Source organism: Cololabis saira, chromosome 14, assembly GCF_033807715.1.
Source record: "Cololabis saira isolate AMF1-May2022 chromosome 14, fColSai1.1, whole genome shotgun sequence".
Taxonomy (NCBI): Eukaryota; Metazoa; Chordata; class Actinopteri; order Beloniformes; family Belonidae; genus Cololabis; species Cololabis saira.
In genome coordinates this window covers 10,623,388-10,649,305 of record NC_084600.1, presented here as the reverse complement: position 1 = coordinate 10,649,305, position 25,918 = coordinate 10,623,388, and the positions used below count along the sequence as shown (strand labels likewise).

At 43.4% G+C, this 25,918-nt stretch overlaps 1 protein-coding gene across 3 annotated transcripts in view; it reads left to right on the top strand.

The window, feature by feature from the left end:
* klhl13 (kelch-like family member 13) overlaps positions 1-14,412 on the top strand; it is a 57,117-nt gene extending 42,705 nt beyond the window's left edge. For all 3 annotated transcript variants that reach the window (XM_061739648.1, XM_061739645.1, XM_061739647.1), the window contains 2 exons: positions 1,038-1,151; positions 13,345-14,412. In XM_061739648.1, coding sequence (XP_061595632.1) covers positions 1,038-1,151; positions 13,345-13,832 — 602 coding nt within the window. In that variant the 3' untranslated portion in view covers positions 13,833-14,412. The remainder of the gene's footprint in view (positions 1-1,037; positions 1,152-13,344) is intronic.
* Positions 14,413-25,918: the final 11,506 nt, after the last annotated feature.

Here is a 25,918-nt window from a genome sequence, read left to right as displayed (position 1 = left end):
TAAATGCATCTATATTATACTGCAGAATTGTCTCTGACTATTGACCTGTGTAAAAATGACTCCAGCTGATTAAAAATATGACTCTTTTCAGCCGCTCAGAAGAAAATCTGATATTTCTGAGGCTGTTATTCAGTGTAAATGAGTATATCTGTAAATTAAATCCCTTTTCAGCCTATTCAGCTTCCAGTCTCTATAGTTCTCAAACAGCTTAAAAATCTCTCAAGACTTGAAAGAATTAATTATGATCCAGTGCATTTGTGGTCTTGTGCGGCTGAGTGCCTTGACTATTTTGTGCTCTGCCTTGACCAGGGTTACTTTTATTCTAGTCCTATAATGGTCATTGTGGTCCAGAGCCTACTTATTTATCTATTTATTATCAAAGTACAATGTCTCATTCTTTTTTTGTCACTTGGTATCTCTTATTTCCTTTGGGCAATATAAATCTATTAAATTTTACCAATGTATAGGCAGCATAAAAACAAGATATTTTGTTCATTACCTCCTGCTTATGGAATTGAAAGCTTATAATCCTTCATTTATACGTTGACAACCAACAAGAGGGTCGCCATGCATGCCCCTCCATGTTCCAGTAATGACAACAACTTCTCCTCATGTTAGCCATGGTGTTTTTATGTGTGCGTCTCTTACTGCAACTGGTTTTCAGCCCAGTGACCTTTACAAGCATTGGATAAGCTTTACAGGGTTGACGCTTCCTGCTTTTTATCTCGTAGACACCAGTCACTCCGCCATAATCATCACTCTTGAATTTCAGTGTCCCTGTTCTTGGTTTGCTCAGATTTTGCGAAAACCATCCTGAGGCAGATCCAGATAAAGGATCTAAAAATTTCCTTATTTCCTGTGCAGTCAGTGCATTCAGCTAGTGGGGATGTGTACTCTGTATTTATATCCGTGTTTTAGCTCCCACGCCGAGACCCTCCAAGGCCTCATTTGCTGCTATTTGTCCTCCTTAGTTGCGTCTTGACCTACTTTTGTACTAACAGTCTTTTCTTCTTTTTTTCTTCATCTTTTTCTTTAAGCTACTGTGGAGTGCTACAACCCAAGGACAAATGAATGGACTTATGTTGCCAAAATGAACGAGCCACATTATGGTCACGCTGGGACGGTGTACGGCGGTTATATGTATATTTCAGGTAAGTGACTTCAGATGTTTTTTTTGTCTTTTTCTCCACTTCAAATTGGAGAGTGACAGGAGGTCACCATTCTAATACAAAATCAATGCAAGGTCCTTTGTATTATTCTAGGCGAATACTACATTTTAATTTTTGGAGTTATGAAGCACCAGAGGTCAATGACTGCATTTACATGCAGTCAATAACCCTTTTAAAACCCAAATATTGGCAATAACCCGAATTTTTTACGGCCATGTAAACACCAATAACCCCTTTGAATAACCCAAATTTGCTCATATTCGGGTTTTTTAAAACCTGAACATGAGCCCTGGGTTACTCCTTTTAAAACCCGAATATTGGGTCATGTAAACGCCAAACGGAATATCCCCATCAAACGGAACATGAATTTGTTTTCTGCGCATGCTCTGTTCACAAGGAATCCTGGTCTTTTGAGTCCAGGAAGTTCTTATAAACACGGAGAAACACAAGACCAGGAGGAGACTAATCACTTCATAAATGTAATGAAAGATATGAACATTTTGGCATTTGTAGACGGTAGAAAGTACGGGGATAGCGAGATTTACAAGAAGATGAGCGAAAAGTTGCGTGAAGAAGCATTTGTTTTGAATTAGGATACAGGAAGAAGAAGTGGAAATGACGGTAATTGCGTCATCACGTTCTCCGTGCGTCGCTGGTTTGATCCAGATATCGCGAATGATTAATTACCATGTAAACGCAATATTCCGAATGTTTCAGTAACCGGAATATTAGCAATAACCTGAATTTTGACTGCATGTAAACGTAGTCATTGATCGACTTCGTTGTCGTGTCATCTGATCTTCGGCCGCATGTCTTGGACACTCGGGTGAAGAGAGGGGCTGAGCTGTCAACTGATCACCACCTGGTGGTGAGTTGGATGCGCTGGCGGAGGAGGAAGTTGGACAGACCGGGCAGACCCAAACGGATTGTGAGGGTCTGTTGGGAACGTCTGGCTGAGCCCTCTGTCAGGGACGTCTTCAACTCCCACCTCCGGGAGAGCTTCTCTCAGATCCCGGGGGAGGCGGGGGACATTGTGTCCGAGTGGACCATGTTCTCTGCCTCCTTTGTCGACGTGGCAGCTCGAAGTTGTGGTTGCAAGGTCTCCGGTGCCTGTCGTTGCGGCAATCCTAGAACCCGGTGGTGGACACCGGAAGTAAAGGATGCCGTCAGACTGAAGAAGGAGTCCTACCGGGCTATGTTAGCCTGTGAGACTGGTGTGGGTGGGGAGCTGTTGACCTCGACTGGGGACATCGTCGGACGGTGGAAGGAATACTTCGAGGATCTCCTCAACCCGACTTACATGCCTTCCACTGAGGAAGCAGAGGGTGAAGACTCGGGGACGTGCTCATCCATCACCCGGGCCGAGGTCACTGAGGTGGTTCGTAAGCTCCTCAGTGGCACCGGGGGTGGATGAGATTCACCCTGAGAACCTCAAGTCTCTGGATGTCGTAGGGCTGTCTTGGATGACACGCCTCTGCGACATTGCATGGAGGAAGGGGACAGTACCGCTGGAGTGGCAAACCGGGGTGGTGGTCCCTCTGTTTAAAAAGGGGGACCAGAGAGTGTGTTCCAACTACAGGGGGATCACACTTCTCAGCCTCCCGGGGAAAGTCTACGCCAGGGTACTGGAGAGGAGATTACGGCCGATAGTTGAACCTCGGATTCAGGAGGAACAATGCGGTTTTCGTCCCGGTCGTGGAACACTGGAACGAGGCGAGGGAAAGATGGAGCGTGAGATTGACAGACGGATCGGTGCAGCGTCCGCAGTTATCCGTCAGGTGAAGAAGGAGCTGAGTCAAAAGGCGAAGCTCTCGATTCACCGGTCAATCTACGCACCTACCCTCACCTATGGTCATGAACTTTGGGTAGTGACCGAAAGGACAAGATCACCCATACAAGCGGCCGAGATGAGTTTCCTCCGCAGGGTGGCTGGACGCTCCCTTAGAGATAGGGTGAGGAGTTCGGTCACCCGGGAGGAGCTCGGAGTCGAGCCGCTACTCCTTCACATTGAGAGGAGTCAGCTGAGGTGGCTTGGGCATCTGTACCGGATGTTCCAGGCATGTCCTCCTCCCTAGGGAGGAGTTACAGGCATGTCCCTCCTCCCTAGGGAGGAGGACATGCCTGGAACTCCTCCCTAGGGAGGTGTTCCAGGCATGTCCCTCCGGGAGGAGACCCCGGGGAAGACCCAGGACACGCTGGAGAGACTATGTCTTTCGGCTGGCCTGGGAACGTCTCGGACTAACCTGGAAGAGCTGGAGGAAGTGTCTGGGGTGAAGGAAGTCTGGGCATCTCTGCTGAGACTGCTGCCCCCGCGGAAAATGGATGGATGGATGGAGTTATCAAGTGAGCCTATATTTCGTGCAGTCTGCTTATGCTGAATATTCTTTATCCCTCTGAAGTTGCTCCATCATATAGAAAGTGTGCCTGTCACACATAACTTTGGCGAGTAATTCCTCCCACTTCATACAGAGCATGCTTTTGAAGTCTGTGGGGGTTCAGTGCTCGGCGCACGCTGCAGACACTTAGACGGAACCTTTGGGCATTCAATGCTTGCTCTTTAGGCATCACATCAGCACTTGTTTGCTTCCTACGATTGAAAATAAATCCTGCGGTATGGAGATGAGCCCTAGTTTTGCAGCGTGACTAATCCAAAACGATGCTACAAAAGAGGGGAAGGTTGGTGACGGAGGGGAATTTGGGACAGTAAGAGGACTAGAGCCTGTGTAGGAGGTGTAACGCAGAACTGACATTGCTAATCCCTCCTGGCCATCGGCACCATCATCCTTCTGCAATGTAGGAGCAATAAACAGTGACATTTAAAAAACATGAAAGACACTTTATCCCGAAAGTCTCTACTGCAGGAGAAACAGAAGTCAAAATGATATTTAATTTTCAATCCAAGCATTTATTGCACAGGACAAGCAAGAAAATACCGAATGTTTTGACAGATTTTAGCTGGCATTGTTGTTAGAGCTTTTGTAAAGCGTCACCAGTGTTTCCTCACTCACAGTTCAGACTTGCTGCGCTTGTGGCTGACACACTGACTACGTTTCCATGCATCAATAACCCTTTTCTAACCGGAATATTAGCAATAACCCGGTTGCGCGCGGCCATGTAAACACCAATAACCCTTTTGAATAACCGGAATTTGCTCATATTCCGGTTTTTAAAAACCTGAATATGACCCCTGGGTTACTCCTTTTCTAACTGAATATTGGGTCATGTAAACACCAAACGGAATATCCCCATCAAAAGGAACAGGAATTTGTTTTCTGCACATGCTCTGTTCACAAGGAATCTTGGTCTTTTGAGTCCAGGAAGTTCTTATAAACACGGAGAAACCAAGACCAGGAGGAAACTAATCACTTCATAAATGTAATGAAGGATATGAACATTTTGGCATTTGTAGACGGTAGAAAGTACCGGGATAGTCAGATTTACAAAAAGGTGAGCGAAAAGTTGTGCGAAGCAGGATTTGTACGAACGCCAGACCAGATCAAGCTCCGCTGGAAGACGTGTCACGATACACGATATATATCTCGATATTTTGCCTTATCCTTGAATTAACATGCCTACAATCACACCAGTATGATGATTCTATATGTCTACATTAAAACATTCTTGTTCATACTACATTAATATATGCTAATTTTAAACTTTCATGCAAAAAGGGGGAAATCACAACTAAGTCAAATTTACCCAAACTGTATTTATTAAACAGTTACTAAGCAGTGAGTGGCACAAACATAAAAATTTACTCCCCGTCTGAAGAACATCTGCTAAGAACATGTTCTGGTCCCGGTTTTACCAGGATGAGCTGCTCTGAGCAGGAGGGCCTTTAGAGCACCTTTTATATTAATATTGCTTTGAAACAAGGCAGAGTTTGGGAAAGTTAGGTGGAACTCACGTCCCCCTCCATTCGTTAGCATTAGCACCTGCTGCCGCTTCCTTCCTGCTGGGCGTATGACGATGCACGCACGTATGTGACTGACGTGTGTAACTAGGTGCACTTGTTTTATCTCTGAGAAGGAGAGACGAGACGAGTGAGAAAAGCCTGTAATTTAATGCCTGCGGCTAAAAGCAAATGCGTGACAATGTATACTTGAATATTCACGATATAGTCATTTTGTACATCACACAGAGTAGAAGCCGAGATACATCGAGTACACTTGATATATCACCCAGCCCTAGCTGTTCATTATCCGCCGTGCTGCTGTTATTGTTGTTGTTTTGGATTACAGGAAGAAGAAGCGTAAATGACAGGATTTGCGTCATGACGTTCTCCGTGCGTCGCTGGTTTGATCGAGAAATGATTACAATTACCATGTATACAGGGATAACCCTGTTTGCATGGAAACAGATTATTCCGAATGTTTCAGTAACTGGAATATTGACCTTAACCCCAATTTTGACTGCATGTAAACGTAGTGAGTGAGTCCAAGCCTGGATCGTGCATCAAATGTCGAGTTGTGTTGAGGAAACCATCAAAGCCTGAAAAGTGTTGTTGACTGAAAACCCATTTAAAACCAAAAACCCTGGTACGGTGGCCTAAAAACTGAATAGTTAGTTAGTTAATATTTATTTCGGTCAATCACAAACATAAAAATCAACAAACAAGATAACACAGGTTCTCCCCCGGTCAACATTGTGATTATTTTGACCGAAAAGATCTGGGCTTGAAGCATAAAGCTTATCTTGCCCACCTTTTAACTGAATAGAATATACAAAAAGAACAAATGAAGTATCATAAGTCTACACAAAATAATAATAATAATAATAATAATAACAATAACAATAATGACGATGATGATAATAATAATAATAATAATAATAGTAATAATAATAATAATAATAATAGCAATAATAATGATAATAATAATGATGATAGCTCTGAAAACAGAAAGTGAAAAGATGCTAAGGAAACCGACAAAACCTATTTAAGTTGTCATTTTATCTCATGCATGTGTACATTCTTCTTTGTTTGCTTATTGTGCTCCTATATATGTGTCCATTACCTTTGCTTTGAATAATATCTTGTATTGAGTTTGCTAGTTTAAGGTCGTTGTGTAATGAGTTCCACAGTTGTACTCCTAAAACGGATATTATAGTGCAGGATTTATCGTCAGGTTATCACTCCACGTATTTGCAAGGATAATACCTAATTCTGTCCAGAAACTCCAGATGATGGCCTTCATTGTTCACATAAACAGCTTTAATTATATAACATTTTCCATGACAAACACATGAACTGCTGGGCTTCATGCTTCAGTGAATGTAGTTGTTTTTTGCATTTGTGTTATTTGAAAATATGCGTGAAGAAAACTGACCTGTATTATTGCATGATAATGCTGGTCAAGTAGTTTTCTGAATCCAGTTGGCTGTTTTTAACGTAGGAATGAAGGTAGCCATCGGAGGGCTTTTGTTGCCGTGGGGCCCTGACTGCAGGACTCGGACTTCCAGGGGTTACAGGCTCGCTGTGCAAGGTGACCCGTGCTGGAGAGCCGTTCTGTCACAGCACATCAGCTCATGTTCTCCGGCTGCGCTGCCGAGCTGTCTGAAGGTATTCTGTCAGCTGGCTGAACCTGACAAATGCACTCAGCCAACGGACCATCACAGCTGCAGCGGCGTGTCAGAGTTCAGACGCCAGGACTGAGCCAGTGCAGAGCTGCGCTGCCTGCGGTCCGCAGCATTATTATCCAACAGTTGAAGACGAGTTCAGCAGTTTGGGCGCTTATAAAAGCTCGTACTAAACTGAAGCTTTCCACAGCTCACAGCCGTTTGACCATCAATTGTCATTTCTTAACAGTATAAGGGTCAATGACGTGACGCCTATATTTTCTGAAAAACAGATTTTTTTTCCATTTCAAAAAAGGTTTAAATGGATAAAAAAAATACCATATATATGAACTACCTGTCCCACATATGGACTCACTTGAATTTTACAAAAAATACTAGTTATTTGGGATTTTGTTGTTTTAAGCGTCAAAATGTCATGTGGTGCGACCGTCTGACCATGACTCTTGTTTCGAAAACTTTTTTTGAAATCACTCTAAATGTTTTTTAAATCAATCTTCTGACCTATCTGGCATGATTTCAGAAGTATCTTGTAGTGTGTAAGATTGCAACACATTTGTATTTATATTTCCATCATAATATACAAACAAAGTTTGACTGATGACGTCCATTTTATGAAATATCATGTGGCGCTACCATTAAAATAACCATTTTTGTATAATACTGAAAACTTGTAAAAACAAGATGTTAAGTAAATTAATTAATTTTAATATGAATCATGGTTGCACCACATTACTTTTTTAAGGCTAGTGCCAATTCATCTTGACAAAAATCACTTAATTTAAAATTTTTATATGAATTTTTGTGTACACAACATTCTTAATGTTTGAACTACTGCAATAGATATTCTTTTTTTTTATTATTATTTTAAAATGGACCTGTTGAAAATCCTTATTCGTCATTGACCCATAAATGTACATCTCATTGACATCAGAATTTCAGCTGTTTACTCGGGAGATTCGATTATCTCTGGCAGTAATTTCTAGGGCGTGATGGGACATGGCAAGCTTTGCACACCTGGGCTTTGGGATTCGGTGCTTCTCGTCTCCGTAGATCCCCTTGAGCTTTGGCACATTGGCAGGGAGCCATCAGTCAACAAGCATTTTTGGGTATTATCATAGACGCTCCATTTCCTTCAAGTTATTGCTCTGCACTCGAGAACGTTGTTCAATAGAGAGAATGAGCATGACGGCACAGATGCGACTTCACAGCCGGTTACGCCCACTGAGTCTCAGAAAGACTGAGTGTCGGAAAGACCGAGTGTCGGAAAGACCGAGTGTCAGAAAGACCGAGTGGCAGAAAGACTGAGTGTCAGCGTAAACTTTCAGTTTGAGCAACTGGAAAACATCTAAAATGGGAAAGAGCTGTTGTGTGATCGACTGTACTCATAGATTTAGCAAGAAATCAGAGTTATCGTTTTACAGACTGCCGAAAAATAAGCTTAAGAGAGACAAATGGATCGCTGCAATTCACAGAAACAACTGGATTCCAGGCCCCGAAACGTGGATTTGCGGTTCCCATTTTGTATCAGGTAATGTTGGATTTTTGGGTAGCTAACGTTAAACGGTCAAATCATAAAGTTCAGTGTCCTCATCACTTTAATTTCTACAACAAATCCTGCCTTGAAGTCGGACCAAGCGTCAAGACTTTTGTACGCCTTCAAGCTTTGCTTCGTGTATTTCCCCGGTGTAGAAATTAAGTACATATAAATATCAGGAAACTGGATTTGTGGCCAAATATTAATGTCCATGGACCACTGGTTCTTGGTAACTGTACCAAATATTAATGTCCATGGACCACTGGTTCTTGGTAACTGTACCAAATATTAATGTCCATGGACCACTGGTTCTTCAGGTAACTGTACGGGTCACTGTCAAGTCCAACTGACTTTAATTTAAGCCCATAATCGTCTGTTATCCCGTCTTCTCCACTAGTTGCGGATGTTTTTGCTCCTCTATAGGAACCATGTTCTCATTATCTGTATTTGTGTCCATTGCTCTGTTCCTCTTTCTATGAACCTCGCCTTTACCAGGCCCCTTCCCACCCACAAGCTCAGACCAGCTCTAGAAGAAATCCTGCTTGTCATAGTAGAGGGTCTCATTATTTGAATTGATTTGATCTTATTGGAGTTTACATTTTATATAATAAACATTTTGCTTTATCATTCTGGCTCACAAGTCTGGATTCATGGAGGGCGAGTGGGGTGAATATCTCCAATAACTTACTGGCTTTTACTGTAAATCATCATTACAGACAGAAAGCTGTTACTTGAGTCAATTTAAAAGATTTTCTTTCCCTTCCCTCTAATATTTTTGGGAAATATCACATTCACTGATACTGATGTGGCTATTGGGAAAGTCTGTCTGCAGTCACCCTTCCCTGTACGACACTTTCAAACTGTGTATTAATAATCGTAATATTACGAAAAAAGAGATAAATAAAGCCATCATCCTGAAAAGTAAGCAGATGTCCTCGTCTGTGATTCCCGGTGATGCTGTAAGCAAAACTCTGACATTTGTCCAGAGCTGTTTTTGCATCGTGCCCCACCGACTGAGCTCTCCATCCAGACATCGCTGACGCATTCAACGTAGAAATAACTCGCCTCACACACACGTGTGAATTCTCTGCAGTGGATGTGTGAAAACTGCCTCCATGAATAACACAGAATGAGGGGATGTAAATGATAGCCACTTGTGTTTTTTTCCTAGTTGCTCTCAAAAGTGCAAATTGAGTAGGAGGAAAGAATAATTAAATCAAATGTTTTCAGACGCTCTCTTGCAGAGCTCCATGTCTCCACCCTTCCTTCAGTAGAGCTGATCAATACTTACCATAACGTGGTTGTGCATAGCATGAAGGATGTAACGCCGGAGACAAGTGGTGATCATTAAAGGGGGATATTTATAGAGGATTCCAACCCTGGACACTCATGATCATTAAAGGATATTTCTAGAAAGTGCTGAACTTCCGTTTTTCCCTTGCCTTGTCAATTCTTCCTCGTCTCTTCAGTGTCCCCAGTGTGCTGCCACTGATTCTCCCAGATCATTGCTTCAAGACAATCCTACAGTTGTTTTACAGCCACATACACAGCTGTACAGGGAAATGTTCTGACGTATATAGCATGAGCTATGTTTCATTACAAAACAAACAATAACAGTCTGTCCTGCACTGTCTAAAGAAAGGTAGAGGCTTTTAGTCTTTCTCTGAAACTAGATCAATTTGGCAAAAACCCATCCGCTCTGTGTCCCACTAATGGCACGGATTAGACGTGGAGATACTGGGATGCTGATTAGACATAATTGTATCAGGGAAAAGGCCAGAGTCCTTGCACTGAATCAGAATAGCAGCAGGGCCCCTGGGGAGGCTTTACAAGGGCCCTTTTTTGTTTTTGACTCTGGTACTGTTCTCTTGTCGGGGTTTAAATAGCAGACATGCTCCATGCAGTTCTTGGTTGAACAAAATAGATGGCAGTCAGGCTGTCTGGGGTTGGATGAGTTAGGCCGTGTCCCAATACCCCCCCTACCCCTAGTTTTCAGCCCTACCCCTAAATGTTGCGCGTTCCCGTGAGGGTAGTGGTGTCCCAATTCCTCTTTTCACCTAGGTGTAGTGACGAAAACGAGTGTAGTGGCTATGAATCTGTCCCTACGGATCGAGAGATTTCAGATGCTCACTAGTTTGATCTAGGGACAGAAAAATTTCCCAGAATGCTTTTCGTCGTCATTTGTGGACTGAATCAAAAAAAAAAAACATGGCGGACATTTCTTATTTTTTAAGTGAATAAAATCTATATTTTGAGTTAGTTTCTGCATAAAAATGCATTTTGATTACATTTCTAGTGAGAAATATATATTTTACTTTCATAATATTCACTCAGTGAATGTACATAATCACTTGTTTGCCCGTTGTTGCGAAGATCACGCCATAATAAAGGCTGATTTATGGTTCCGCGTTACACCAACACAGAGCCTACGCGTAGGTTACGCGGCGACGTGCGGCGTACGCCGTACCCTACGCCGTAGGCTCTGCGTCGATTTAACGCAGACCCATAAATCAGCTCTGGAGCCGGCAGGCAGAAATCCCAACATTTTCGGAGCAAATTTCTTAACAGGCGTAGCTACAACTGTTAGATTTCATCTATTAAACCAACATTTATCTTCCTAAATGATTTATTTCAGTCAGAGGTAATTCTCCACAGAGCTGCAGGTTTCTCCCCCGGGACGACGGCGCAGGTTGACCCGGCGATCACGTCTGTACGTGAGCTGCTGCTGCTGCTGCTCCCCGGACCGGCGGCTCTTATCTTCTCCGAAAACATCAGATCAAATTTCTTAACAGGCGTTATTTGGATAAACTGAGCCCAGGTTGGGGATCTTAATGGTTACTTTCACGCCTGAAAAAATATTAAAACTTAATAAAGTGGCATATTAACAGCGCTACAGCTGAAATTAAAACAGCTTTTAGCTCTCAGCTTCCTGATTTTATGGGTGGTGCTGAAAGTAGGAGTAGTGGGAGTATTGGGACAGACCCCTGGGAAGATTTCAAGTGCCCTAAAATCTGTGGCTTCTTTTTTCGGGGTAGTGGTAGTGAGGGAGGGCTAGTGGTAGAAAGTAGGGGGTGTATGGGGATTGGCCCTTAAGGTGGAGCACCCGGATCTGAGTCACGGCAGCTGAATACACAACAATGAAGCAGACGAGGGGTCCTGCCTGCACGGCTCTGCAAATCTTCACTGCATTTGCTCCCAGTCACTCTGCCTCAGGGGGAGGGCTGGACTGGCTTCCACCCAAATGCATGCTGGGATTGTGTTCCTCTTTATTTTAAGCCTTCCCTGTAGACATGTCCTGTTTTTAATATACATATTTTTTCATCCCCAGTTTTCCGCAGCTTGTGGCGTCTGCAGGTTGTTTGTGCACATGTTAACAGCGATGCTGTTCCACTTTGTACTGAGTGCTGGCAATAAACGTTATTATTTCACAGTTTAGGAAGGAAGCTAAAAACGCTGCAGGCCTGGCTTTAGTTTGTATAATTAGCGTTTAATCTGTTCCTTGGTGATTGAGTTTGTTTAACGTCTCTGTATCATAGAAAGAAGTGTTTTATAATTGGTTCTTTATTTGGAAAGGACAAGTAGATCAAACGGTACAGCAATATTCAAGTAAATTAAAATGAATGTCCTTCCAGTTTTGTTTGTTTAAGTCCTGAAAATGTACATTACTAGACATCAAGGTATTCTGGTCCGAGAGTAGTTTAGTCCTAGTTCTCGGGTTTGTCCTTTGAGCTTTATAGAGGCCAGTTTCACAGACAACTAAAGTTTCACAGCACTTGTGGAGGGAAAACAGCAATGGGAGGTGAATCCTCCTAGAACCGCATCAGAAAGACGTCTAGAATAAGCAGAGCCGGCTAGGGCTCCACATCCACCTGGACAGGACTCTGATACCATACAACTTAGTTTAATTGTTTACATAAACTATGAATCAGGGCGTCACCTGCCGCTTAATCATAAAACCCCAAAACTGGGACAAACTTCTTTTTGGGTTTGCGCACTCTGGGCCAAATCCACAAAGAATAGATTGCGCCCGCAAATAGCGCTGTGAATTGCGCCGCATTTGCGCCCGCAATTTGCCCCGCTTTAAGGTCCTATTCACAAAAGATTTTGCTCTAATGATATACCGGCGCAAACACGGCCATAAAGTTTTGCGGCTGAGTGCAATTTGCACTTGTCTGAGTAAGTGAGCGGAGCTGTTTCCAGTGTTAAAATGCCGTGAGGCACAAGGGCGCAATTTCCACTGGGAACAGGGGGGACATGCCCCCCCCCACTTTTCAAACTCATGCTTTTGCCTTTTTGTCTCATTTGCACCGGTTTAGCGGCCGCAAAAGCCGCGCAATCCTTTTGTGGATTTACCCCTCTTTATCTCTGGTTGTGGAATCAAGATACCTGTTTGGTTTGCTAAGTGTAGCTGCGTGAAAAGCTGTTAGCAAGAATCACCTAAGAATTTGTCATCTCGCGGTAAAAACGATAAATTTCCGTTGACGATGTTTTTGTGTGAAGCTGATTTATGGTTCTGCGTAAAATCCACGCACAACGTACGTGTGCGTGAAAGAAAGAAAGAAAGAAAGAAAGAAAGAAAGAAAGAAAGAAAGAAAGAAAGAAAGAAAGAAAGAAAGAAAGAAAGAAAGAAAGAAAGAAAGAAAGAAAGAAAGAAAGAAAGAAAGAAAGAAAGAAAGAAAGAAAGAAAGAAAGAAAGAAAGAAAGAAAGAAAGAAAGAAAGAATGAATTCCAGTTGATGAGGTTTTTGTGTAACAAACATGGCGGATCTGAGTCATTCCAGTTTTGCAGTACAGGTGGACTCATTTAATTGGTTTTTATCAATTCAATTTAATTGGTGTAGTTTAGTAGTATTTAGTATCTTTTAGAGCAGTGTTTTGGGGGCTCCAAAGACTGAATGTGGTGATAGATTTATAGTTACAAAGGTGGAGTTGAATTGGTATTTTTTTTCATCCTCATTTTTATCGTTATCGGGATAAATGCCAGAAATTATCGTGATACATTTTTTAGTCCATACCGCCCATCCCTAGTGTGGGGCTTCATCCTTCTCTTTCTCTCTCGCCGCAGGTGGAATCACTCACGACACTTTTCAGAAGGAGCTGATGTGCTTCGACCCGGACGCAGACAAATGGACTCAGAAGGCGCCCATGACAACGGTGCGCGGCCTGCACTGCATGTGCACGGTGGGCGACCGCCTGTACGTGATCGGGGGCAACCACTTCCGCGGCACCAGCGACTACGACGACGTGCTGAGCTGCGAGTACTACTCCCCCGCCCTGGACCTGTGGACGCCCATCGCCGCCATGCTGCGGGGGCAGAGCGACGTGGGCGTGGCCGTGTTCGAGAACAAGATCTACGTGGTGGGCGGATACTCCTGGAACAATCGCTGCATGGTGGAGATCGTACAGAAGTACGACCCGGAGAAAGACGAATGGCACAAAGTGTTCGACCTGCCCGAGTCGTTGGGCGGGATTCGAGCCTGCACCCTCACAGTTTTCCCCCCTGAGGATATCTCGGGCTCGCCCTCCAGAGAATCGCCCCTCTCAGCACCTTGATGAGTAAAAGGGGGGTGGTGGCCATGTTTTTTGCTCATACCCCCTTTCCCCCTTCCCCCTTACAACTTCCTCAACAAACACACTTTATAGACATTGTTTGCACTTCCTTTTTTGGACAATATCCGTACTGCATCGCTAAGTACGTACGCCCCAGTCCACGTCCCCCAAAGCTGTGCAGAGACTCCTCCCCGAGTGATTACTTAGTGACACGGTTGGCAACCTAATTACATCTTAATGTTGCATATTTGGTATATTTTGGCAGGAAATACCTTGACTTGAAACATGACTTTGCAAATCAACTTTTCTACCTGATGTCTTCAGAGTTTTCTTATGTGTCGTTTCCTCTGGTGTTCTACCTAGAGATGTTGACTATGATGACTCTTCTAGTGTCTGCTGGGTTAAATCCAAGCCAAGAGAGTTGAAGTATAGGAACGGATGAGCTCCCAAACAGATGGTTTTTGTTTTTTTTTTAAACTCAGGGGTTGGCCCCATAGACATATATACGTAGACGCCCCATCGAGTGTTCTTGCCCGCTGCTGCGATACGTCAACGACGCCGCCATATTGGATGAGGCAAGACTGCGCTGTAAACTAATACAAGTGAATGGACTTATTTTCATAAAGCACCTTTCTACAAAGAAATTTCCGTTTTACGTCTCATTTATTCATTCACACACGCACTAATATACTTGAGAAACAGTTAGGCACCAAATATAATATATTTAATTTTCTCAGATGGCAAAAATAAGAACTTTATTGAGCCCACATAGGAGTAATTCATGTTCTATCAGCTATAGAGAACAAGGTAGTGCCGAAAAACAATATATATCCCCCCTCACAAAAATAAGAAAAATAGAGAAACATATTTTCTCATCAACAAAACAAATTTAAAATTTTTCAAAGAACAAAATAACATATTTGAACCATTTTTCAGACAATAAAATAACATTTGAACCATTTTTCAGACAATAAAAGAACAGGAAAAAAATCTGAAAAATGGTTCAAATATGTTATTTTGTTACTTGAAAATTTAAAATATGCTTTGTTAATGAGAAAATATGTTTCTCTATTTTTCTTATTTTTGTGAAGAGGGATATATATTGTTTTTCGGCACTACCTTGTTCTGAATTACTCCTATGTGGGATCAATAAAGTTCTTATTTTTGCCATCTGAGAAAATTAAATACATATTTGGTGCCTAACTGTTTCCCAAGTATATTAGTGCGTGTGTAAATGAATAAATGAGACGTAAAACGTACATTTCTTTGTAGAAAGGCGCTTTATGAAAATAAGTCCCTTTACTTGTATTAGTTTACAGCGCAGTCTTGAACATCCAATATGGCGGCAGCGTTGACGTACGGCTCAGCGCTCGATGGGGCGTCTACGTATATATGTCAATGGCCCAGGCCCCATCTCTCTTATTCTCTCTCTCTGTCTCTCTCTCTTTGTTTCTCTCTCTCTCTCTCTCTCTCTCTCTCTCTGTTTTTCTCTCACTCCCTCTCTCTTTCTCTCTCTCTCTCTCTCTCTCCGTCTCTCTCTCACAGTTTCAGCAGCTCTTTCCTGCTGTTGGTATGAAGCTGTTAACAAAATGGTGTTTTCTAAATTTAATAAAGATGATTTTGAAAGTAAGTGAAAGTTTTCCTATCGTCTTTCCTACCTGCAGCAGACTGGAGCTGAACCTGAAAGCCTTGACTCTGGAGCGTGACATCTCAACAGAAGTGCCGTAACTCACGGAAAGTCTCATGGTTTCAGGTTAAATTGCGTGCATCCTTCAGAGATTTCTTTGAGCTTTTTAATGCCGGCTGATCAGCCATCAGCTGGGAGGTAATGGGATTCCAGGCCCTGATCTCAGTGAAGCCTCGCACCACTTCAACATGTCTCTTCATTAATCTGCTGTCAGACACACGACGGCTCCTTTATCTTTGTTGTGAACAAGGACTGAGTTACGGTGACGGGGATCAAAGCTGTTTGTTGCAGCGTTCAACAGCCCCAAACCAGATAGTGGTAACCCTGGTGCTGTCTGCGGGTCAAGGGAGGAGGGAGGGAAGAAGGGAGGAAGAAAAGAAGGAAGGAATAGAGAAAAGAAGGAAGGAAAGGAGAAAAGGAAGAAAGAAAAGAAGGAAGGAAGGAAGGGATAAATGAAGGAAGGAAGGAAGGAAGGGATAAATGAAGGAAGGAAGGAAAGAAGGGAGGAAAGAAGGAAGGAGGGGAGAAAAGAAGGAAGGAAGAAAGAAAAGAAGGAAGGAAGAAAGAAAAGAAGGAAGGAAAGAAGGGATGAAAGAAGGAAGGAATTGAAAAAAAGAAGGAAGGAAGGAAGGGAGAAAAGAAGGAGGGAAGTAAAGAAGGGAGAAAGGAAGGCAGGAAGGAAAGAACGGAGGAAAGAAGGGAGGAAGGGAGGAAGGAAGGAAGGGAGAAGGAAGGAGAGAGCAGGAGGAAAGAAGGAACAGGAGAATCCACAGACAGTACCGGGTTAACTGAGGTGGTGCTGGTTGTCAGTGGGGTGCCTGTGACCTCTCAGCTCGGTGACCTCTCTCCAGGTGATGAGAGGCTGCACACCTCCCCGGCTGTCACCTCTCCCCTCGCCACGGCAACAGACGGAGCCGGCGCCCACATCCTGCCCGGCTGCACCTGCGTGATTAAGTCCTTGATAGCAGCATATGGCGTCAGAGGCATCTCCTCCGCTCCGTTACCGGGGATAAAAGGCTGGTGTAATGATCAGGTGAGAGTGGTCTGGAGCTGGAAATCCTCATTATATTCTCATTATCTCCCGTTAATGAGATGCTGCAGTGCTGCGTTCACATGTGTTCCCCGAGACCGTAGTTACATCAGGTTATTATGAAAAGCATGTTTTGATTCACGTTTGCACGGATGTGGGAAGGTCTCGCTTTTACGGAGTATTAGGGCCATGCAAGAGAAAAAATATTTGAGAGGGGAAGATTTTTTTTTGTGCACTTCAAGAAAAAAGTTGAAATGTCGAGATTAATGTTGAAAATACAATTTCAAGAATAGTCGAAATTTCATGAATAAAGTCGAAAGTTCGCCTTTTTCTCATTTTAACTTTATTCACGAAATTTCGACTTTTTTCTCGAAATTGTTCTTCAACATTAATCTCGATGTTTTGACTTTTTTTCTCAACATTTCGACTTTTTCTCAAGATTGTACTTCAACATTAATCTCAACATTTCAACCCTTTTCTCCAAATTGTATTTCAACATTAATCTCGACTTTTTTCTCGAAATTTCAATTTTTTTCTCTAAGTGTACAATGAAAAAAAAATCTTATACAAAGATGGTTATTATTATTATTATTATTATTAGTATTATTATTATGTATAGTATATCATATTATTATTAGTATAGATATTGGATAGTTGAATGGATGAATGAATGGGATGCCTGGGTCTGGGGCCCTCCGTTGTCGGGCCTGCACGGGTGTCGCCTTGTTGGGGGGTTCCCTCTCTCCGGGGCCGTCTCCGGTCCCCCCCGCTGCCTCTGCGGCGGGGCGCCCCTCTGGTCTTGGAGGGCCACTTTCGTGGGGGACGGGTGCGCCTGCCCGCGTCGGCGGCCGGGGCGGCTCTGTCTCTCCGGGCAGGCTGGCCCCCTGCCGGGTGGGGGTCGTTGGCCTGAAGGGTGAGGGCCTCCTGGCCGCGTGTCCGGCCCGGACCGGGTGGCCGGGGATTGCCTGGGTCGCGGTCCGCCGCCGCGGGATCCCTGGCTGCTTCTTCCCGCGCCGTGGGGGCCCCGCCCGCGGGCCCCCTCGGCCGCCGCCGGGGGGGGGGGGGGGGGCCTCGCAGGCGGTGGGTTGCCTCCCTCCTACTTCTCCCCTCTGTGGGGTTGCCGGTGGCCTGGGTTCCGGGCTCTTCCGTGTCGGCCTCTGGTCTCGCGGGTGGCGGGGTTGCTCCCCCCCTCCCCCACTATAGATACACTTCAGGTGGAGCTTTGTTTGGTTTATTACACACACACACACACGCACACACACATATAGTCACTTAGTCACATGCATATACACACACACACACACGCATGATCATATACATACACACACACACACATAGACATACACACTGGCTTGTTCACCTGCATGCTGGCTCTCTAGTTTTTGGGTTTAGGTAGCGGTAGCGATACCTTAGCTCAGACTGCGACGATCAGATCTCAAGATTTAGGTCGATTGCTGTTATTGTTTTGTTTGGCTCCGTGCCGGTTTCGTGCTTTGTTTGTGGCTTTTTGTTGCAGATTTCCAGTGCTTGACGTGTGTCTCCGTGTGTTCCTGCTTCCTGGATTGGCAGTGGATGTCGTCACCCCCCCCCCCCCCCACCCAAAAAAAAAAAAACAAAAAAAAAAAAACACTGGGTTTGTATGTGTATATTTATGTATGTGTACGCATATGTGTGCGTATATATATGTATATATATTAAATATAGTAATAATGCACATATATATACTTTTGGTTTCTACCGTCATGGTATCAATCATTAATGGCCGGGTTTCCCAGATCAGTTAAGTAGTTCTTAACACTGAAAGACTTCTTTCAAACCTTCTTAAGGAGCCTGTGAAAGAAAATCGCGTTTCCCAGAGTCGCTCTTAGCTTAAGTATCTCTTTCATTAAGAAGGAAATGAAAGATGCTTCTGACCCAGTCTTTACAACCATTGCTGTCGGACCGGGCTGTCCAGGCAGCCAGGACACCGATCCTCCTGCACCGTGTCCGAGCCTGAGCGCACCTACACCTATGTGATGACAGGGAAGCAGCAGCTGATGAACGGGATCCTTTGATGAATCATTCATTACAGTCTCAAATATAATCAATGGTGTCGGTTTATATTAAAGAATCTTCTTGCCCAGAAGAAAAAAGAGCGAAGACAACGACCCATAACTATTTTCTTCTCTTGAAAAAACCCACCTGCACCGCGGGCTTTAGGATAAAAAGACGCTGCAGCGCGAGTCGGGATGCAGCAGTAGAAGAGCAGTGGAATACGTGCGAGGCGGTGCTGATCTCCGCAATTAGAAGCCCTCTATAATTGTAAAAAGAATTTCACTTATCACGGGTTCTTTTTGGAACATAACCCCTCCGAAAAACCAGGGATTGCTGTAATTCCACGTTGCGATTTGCGAAACTCGCCTTCTCTTGGCTCTTGACCGCTCATGTTTTTGAACGCACACACACGCCCACCACGTTTCCTCCCGGTCTCTGCGTGTGGGGAAAAAAAGCCTCACTGTAGCCAGAAATAACGGAGTAACGCACCGTTTGGATGAAAAAGGGTCATTGAATTATATTTATCATCTTAATTTTTTATTATAACGCACAGGCAGCAGGGAATTAATGCGTTAGGTAGCAGTGCTGCATGTGAAAATGCGCTGATAGTGATCGGTGATCGATTTGCCTGGCATCGATTGATTTGGTTTCAGAACCGGACAGCTGCTCCAAAGAGCTTCTGAAAGAGCGAAACTAAAGAACGGTGTTAAGAAGTCATCTGGGAAACACCCTTATCTTAGGGTTCTCTCTTAAGTGAAACCTTCTTTGAACCTCTCTTAAGTCCTTAAGAGAAGTTGGATCTGGGAAACCCGGCCAATATGTGTGCAGACAAGGTAAAAAAAAAAAAAAAAAAAAAAAAAATCTTCCTCCTCTAAAATATTCTTTTTGTTTTTCTCCTGCCTGACCCTAATACTCTTACGTACGCTTTTCTTGTTCAGCTCTGTCAGGTTTTTTAGAAGCCCTATCATTAATAACTTTATTTTCTGGAGGGTGGCATTTCAAATGCTTAATTAATGCAGCAGCTTGTTGTTGCGTCCTTTTTGTCGGAGCAGTTTGTATCATTCTGCAGGTCAAAAATAGATATTATTATCCTTTAATGGAAAAGCAGTGAATCAACAAGCTCTAAGATGTTGGCAAAAGCCCACATCAATAGAAAAAGTTAAATAAAAAAGAAGTAGCAGTGTGAGCAAATTTTGCGCCAACATTTTACCAGAAATAAATCTTCTTGTGTTCACTGTTGACCCTGAATGGGACGTTGTGCTGAGAGCTGATGGGGAGGAGGATGAGAAGACGACGCACAGCAACCCTAACAGGGTTACAGTAAGGTAACCGCATCCATGTTATGGAATATTTGACCTCACAAAATGAAAAGATTTCGGTTTTCATCATGAAAAAAAGACCTTTATCCTGACATTAAATCAGTTGCTCTGCTGTTTGTGTCGTAGCTGGCATTCATGTTTTAACAGATTAAGACTTCAAAACAGATTTTTGACTTAGCACAGGCATGCTTTGTTATTTCTTTATGTTTGAGCCATACTGGCACCATTGCTGTGTCACTTTTGGGCGGTGACTTTAAACATCCAATACACAACCATGACACAGCTTGCAGGATACTGTAATCCAGGAAACGACAGCAGCGTGGACCTCAACACCCCAGTATTTGGGAGGTGCTTTATAGCTTGTTTATTCAGAGAAAAACAACTGGGCATCTTTCTTGACATACGCTTTCCTGGTCAAAACACATTGACACTGCATGGGAGGGGTAGCAAATCCATTTCATGATATTTTGAGCAGATGTTCAGTGTCCAGATAAAAAAGTGGTTCTTTTATGCTGATAGGCCCTGTCCCAATACTCCCCACTACCCCTACTTTTCATCACTACCCCTAAATTTTGCGCGTTCACGTGAGGGTAGTGGTGTCCCAATTCCTCTTTTCACCTAGTGGTAGTTGGGAAAATGAGTTTTAGGGGGCATTAATCTGGCCCTTCAGAGCGAGGGTTTCAGATGCTCACTAGCTGACCGAGGGCCAGAAAAATTTCCCAGAATGCTTTTCGTCGTCATTTGCGGACTGAATCAAAAAAAAAAAACATGGTGGACATTTCTTATTTTTTAGTGAATAAAATCATTATTTTGAGTTAGTTTCTGCATAAAAATGCGTTTTGATTACATTTCTAGCGAGAAATATATATTTTACTTTCATAATATTCACTCAGTGAATGTACATAATCACTCGTTTGCCCGTTGTTGCAAAGTCTTTTTCAAACCTCGCCAGAATAAAGGCTGATTTATGGTTCCGCGTTACACCAACGCAGAGGTTACGCGGCGACGTGGGCCGTACGCCGTAGGCTCTGCGTCGATTTAACGCAGAACCATAAATCAGCTCCCGAGTTCTCATCCAGAAATTTTCGGAGCAAATTTCTTAACAGGCGTTATTTGGATAAACTGAGCCCAGGTTGGGGATCTTAACGGTTACTTTTACGCCTGAAAAAATATTAAAACTTAATAAAGTGGCATATTAACAGCGCTACAGCTGAAATTAAAACAGTTTCTAGCTCTCAGCTTCCTGATATGGTGTGACGTATGTGCAAACGTAACTACGCAGTCGCTTACATACCCCAACGTAAACCACGCAGTGACGTAGCAGCAAAATGTAGGGGTGGTGCTGAAAGTAGGAGTAGTGGGAGTATTGGGACAGGACCCTGGGAAGATTACAAGTGCCCTAAAATCTGTGGCTTAATTTTTAGGGGTAGTGGTAGAAAGTAGGGGTGTATTGGGATTGGCCCCTAGTCTACTACAGATAACATACGGTATGGATTTTTTTTTATTTTCTCATCGCCTAATAACCTGTACTCTGCCTTATTCACTGAGCAATGATGAGAGACTCTGTAAGCATTACATGCTGCGTTGCATCAACATGCCTCTCCACCTCCAGTAGGGAGCATGTTACCGTGCTGTTTGCTTTCGGCTCAGAGGCTTCTGTTCTGCCGACACACATCAAGCTGCTTGTTCAGCTCTGGACTCAGAGTTTGATCCCTTTTAATTTCATTTCTCGACACATTTCCCCCCCACAAACTTTTGGATCTTAAACCCCATCCTGTCAGTCATGTCCTAATGTAAAAACAGCTTGAACCACGGAGGCTTTTATCCCCGTTGCTGCTGTCTGCTGAGACAGAGGCCGCTTTTCTTGCTCTCCAATGCATCCTAAGGCGGTAAATGCCATATGGGACGTTTAGTTCCTGAAGAGGAGAAAAAGGCCCTTTCAGGACGTATTAAGAGATTATTAAAAAACAAAATAAACTCAAGCTCATATCACAATGCAGCACATTCTGTTCCAGATCCACCGTGTAATTCCTGCCTCATGGTCGCCTTATTTTCTCGCATCCGTGCAAAGCCAATGTCAATATTACATGACTGGGAGGTTTGCGTATCCTTTCGATATTAATGAACAGCCAGAGCTCGGCGCCGAGGCGAAGAGAACTGGAGCGAGAAATTACAAGTGCCTGCCCCCCCCCCCCACGTCTACCTGTGTTTCTCAGTGGGTTTCATCACCACTGGAGTCGTGCTTGCTTGACTCATGAGGCAGAGGAAAGTGGAGCGTGTGGATTACGGCCTGACTCCTGACATGTGAACACGCCGGGTCTCCAGACGACTCCTCCTCTCCTCTCCTCAGCCAGGAGATGACCCAGTTTCTCCAGACTGCTGGCTGTGTTTACACACGGAGAACACCGATGACATTGTCTGTCAGAGGGCTGCTTGTTGTTACTGTAACTGAAGCTCCGTTCCGCCTCCCGTCTCCATGGAAGTGTGCAGAGCTCGGTGCTCTGATTTCTGCTGGCAAGAAAAACCATCACACGTCACTGGCTGCATCCTGACTCCCCCACGATAGAGGAATGGACTGATATTGTTAATGAAATATATAAAATGGAAAGGATTACTTTCTCACTTCGGCTACAAATGGATAAATTCGCAAGGTCATGGTCAAAATGGGTCTGCTATATACAAAAGTCACAATTACCTAGAAATAAATTACTTGTCTCCACTCACTTACTTTCTCGGTCATTTCCCTGTTGGTTTGAAGGACTGCCAGGTTTTATGGGTTTTATACGTACATAATCTTATGTGTGTGTATATCCAAACCCTTATAATATTGTAGTTTGGTCTCCCTACAACTGAATGTACCGTATTTTCTGGACTATAAGCCGCTACTTTTTTCATAGGTTTTCAACCATGCAGCTTATACAAAAGTGCGGCTATTCTGTGGATTTTTCTTCCACCACTCGGGGCGCTCTAACCGGAATTAGAATCAAAACTAAGACAAAATAAATGCAAAGAAGAATACGCTACTTCTTCTTTAGCAGATAGAAGTAGGTAGAAGCAGATTTCAAACGGATAAATAAATACCGGTTATTTTCTCTTGATTCTGTCCCGTTCTAATCAGCTGCCGTGTTAAAAGACACTGTTAGGAAAGGATCTATTTATGTACAAACATGTACATCATTTACAGTTCAAATTGTTCTGTACATGTAGTAAATATCTAATCTAACAACATAAATATCTGCGGCTTGCATATCTTTTTTCTTTTTAAATAGAGTGGATGCGGCTTGTATGCAGGTGCGGCTTATAGTCCAGAAAATACGGTAGTCACTATTACAAGCCCATACATCCCGTTTTGATTCATCATTGTTCCTTTTTTTATTTTTTTTTTATTTTTTATTTTTTATTTTTTGTCTTTAGTAAGGTCTGTTTGTTTGTTTTTCCTTAAAAAATATACATGTACGCAGGTTTTGTTTCTTTCAACATTACACAACTATAGGGCAACAGCTATGTTTTGACATGCTGATGTTTTTCTTTCTTCCTGACAATAATTGTAAACCAATTGTACACCAGCTGTGTAATGAGGATAATAAAAATAAAGAGAAGCCAAAGGGCACAGATACGGAGCCCCTCTGGTGACATTTGAAAAAAAATAAAATAATGCGTGGCCACGCATTAAAGTTATAGTATGCAATGTTTGAGAGCTAGCAAGATTTGAAAGTGGCACCTCCTCTAAGCCCCGCCTCCTCCTCCCCCTCCCAGCTTAAATCATGTAAAAACTCTAACCAATCCGTTTCATTCGGTCCGAATGAAACGTATTGGTCCAGGACCAGAGGCTTGGCAGGGGGGGAAAGAACCAATCAGATGCCTTCATGCCGCACACGCCCCTGTCCCATGTGCGCACTCGCTTCCAGCCCCCCGTGTCCACTTCCCCCAGGTCCTCCACGGCTCACAGTGTCCCAGTGTAGGGTAGGCCGTACCCTACGCCGTAGCCGTGGCTCGAGAGCCTGCAGCGCACCGCCAGCCGCTCTCTGCTCTCCAGTCTCGCCGGGATGGAGACGGCGGTGGGCAGGATGCACGGCCCCCCTAAAACCGGCCTCGCTTACAGGTGAATGACACATGGGGTAGTTTTGTTGAAAATGTGCTGTCCAAAATGTCCTGGAAAACTCGACTCCTGCAAATGCGCGTTCCCCAAAGTTTGTGGGGGCGTGGCTTTGGACGGAGCGCTGACCGGAGGGGGAGGAGGGGGCGGGGCTTAGAGGAGGTGCCACTTTCAAATCTTGCTAGCTCTCTAAAATCATGGATAATACCTTTAATAACTCGTGGCCACGAGATAATTAATGCGTGGCCACGCATTATTTAATTTTTTTCAAATGTCACATGTTATTACTACACTCGCCATGACAATACTCTTGCTCTTTAATATAAATAGGCTATAATTACCGTTATTAATGATGAATAACCATCCCACCAAGGAAGTTGCATCCACGAAGTCCAGACAGTAGGTTATAATGCCATCCACCAGTAAAATAATGCGTGGGCACGAGATACATAATGCGTGGCCACGCATTAATAACTCGTGGCCACGCATTATTTTTTTTTTTTTCAAATGTCACCAGAGGGGCTCCATACACAGAAGTACACAGTGAAAAAAAAAAAAAAAAAGAAAGTGTGCAGCGCCGCACGGCCCCGCTGTCCCCTGACGGCGAGCTCGATGCCGTTAATGGTTATTGATGCTCCGCTTGGCTCACAGCCAAGACATCCTGATGTTTTTACGCTAGACATATTTATTTTTGCACTGAATCACAAGCTGGTTTCTGTTAGACTCCCCAAAGGTTTCAGGACAGTTATCTCTCTCTCTCTCTTTTCCTCCTTCCTTCGGCATGAATATTCAGAAAAGGTCAAGTCCTGGCTCCCCCGGTGAGCCGGCTGTCCCCGGTGACCATGTCCTGAATAATCTGCTCCTGATTCATCTCTTGTTCTACAGCCTGTTCCTGCCCCGGCACAGGCAGCAGGGGTACACCTTATTGTCTGTTGTTGTTTTTTTTTTCCTCTTTTCTCCAACATCTGGCCATTCGTTAGTCCTACTGTACTTTTTGAAAAACCACACAAAGTTATGGGTAAGCCCTGAATGCAGGCATTGTGATGTAGAATTGTCAAATTAGTTTGATTCACCGCACAAATCGGCACATATTACTTTTGTAATCCTGTATTTGACCCGGTCTTTGTACGTTTTGACCGTATAGAAACGTAATTTTCAATAGTTGTGTGAAATAAGTCCAGAATGAGTGCACTTGAGACAGCATCTCTGATTTGTAACTGTTTTAAATGATTTTCATTTTTTGTTTCATTTGATTTTATTTGATTTTCATATTCTACATCACACCTCTGTAAATTTTAATATCTGAAATCTTGTGCTGCCTCTTGGCCAGGACACCCTTGCAAAAGAGATTTTTAATCTCAATGGGTTTCTTTTCCAGGTAAAATAAAGGTAAAATTAAAAAAAATTAAAATAAGACCTGGAAAAAGGCATTGTGGCATAGAATTGTCAAATTGTTTTAATTCACCGTACGAATTGTTACAGATTACTTTTGTAATACTGTATTTGACCTGGTCTTTGTACGTTTTGACCATATAGAAAGGTAATTATTGCCATTATAAGAATGAGATGTATCTGCTGTACTCTACTGCCCTTACTTTTTAACAACTGGTGCTTTTTATTATTTTACCTCTTTCTTATAATTTTATTTCATTTTCTTTGTTATTTATGTTTTAATTGTGTCTTGCTGCTTTTAATGTTGATGTAAAGCACTTTGAATTACCTTGTGTTGAATTGTGCATTACACATTTACTTACCTTGCCTTACTTTAGTCTAGTTTAAGCCTCAGTTGCATCTCATATCAAAAAAGTTTCCACTCTGGGCGAGTTCCTCTCGTGGATCCTCAACGTGCTGAATTCAGGGATGGGAAACTTTGTTGGACTGAAAGCTCATTTATTCCTCTTTACTGCATCTGTTATCGTGCGT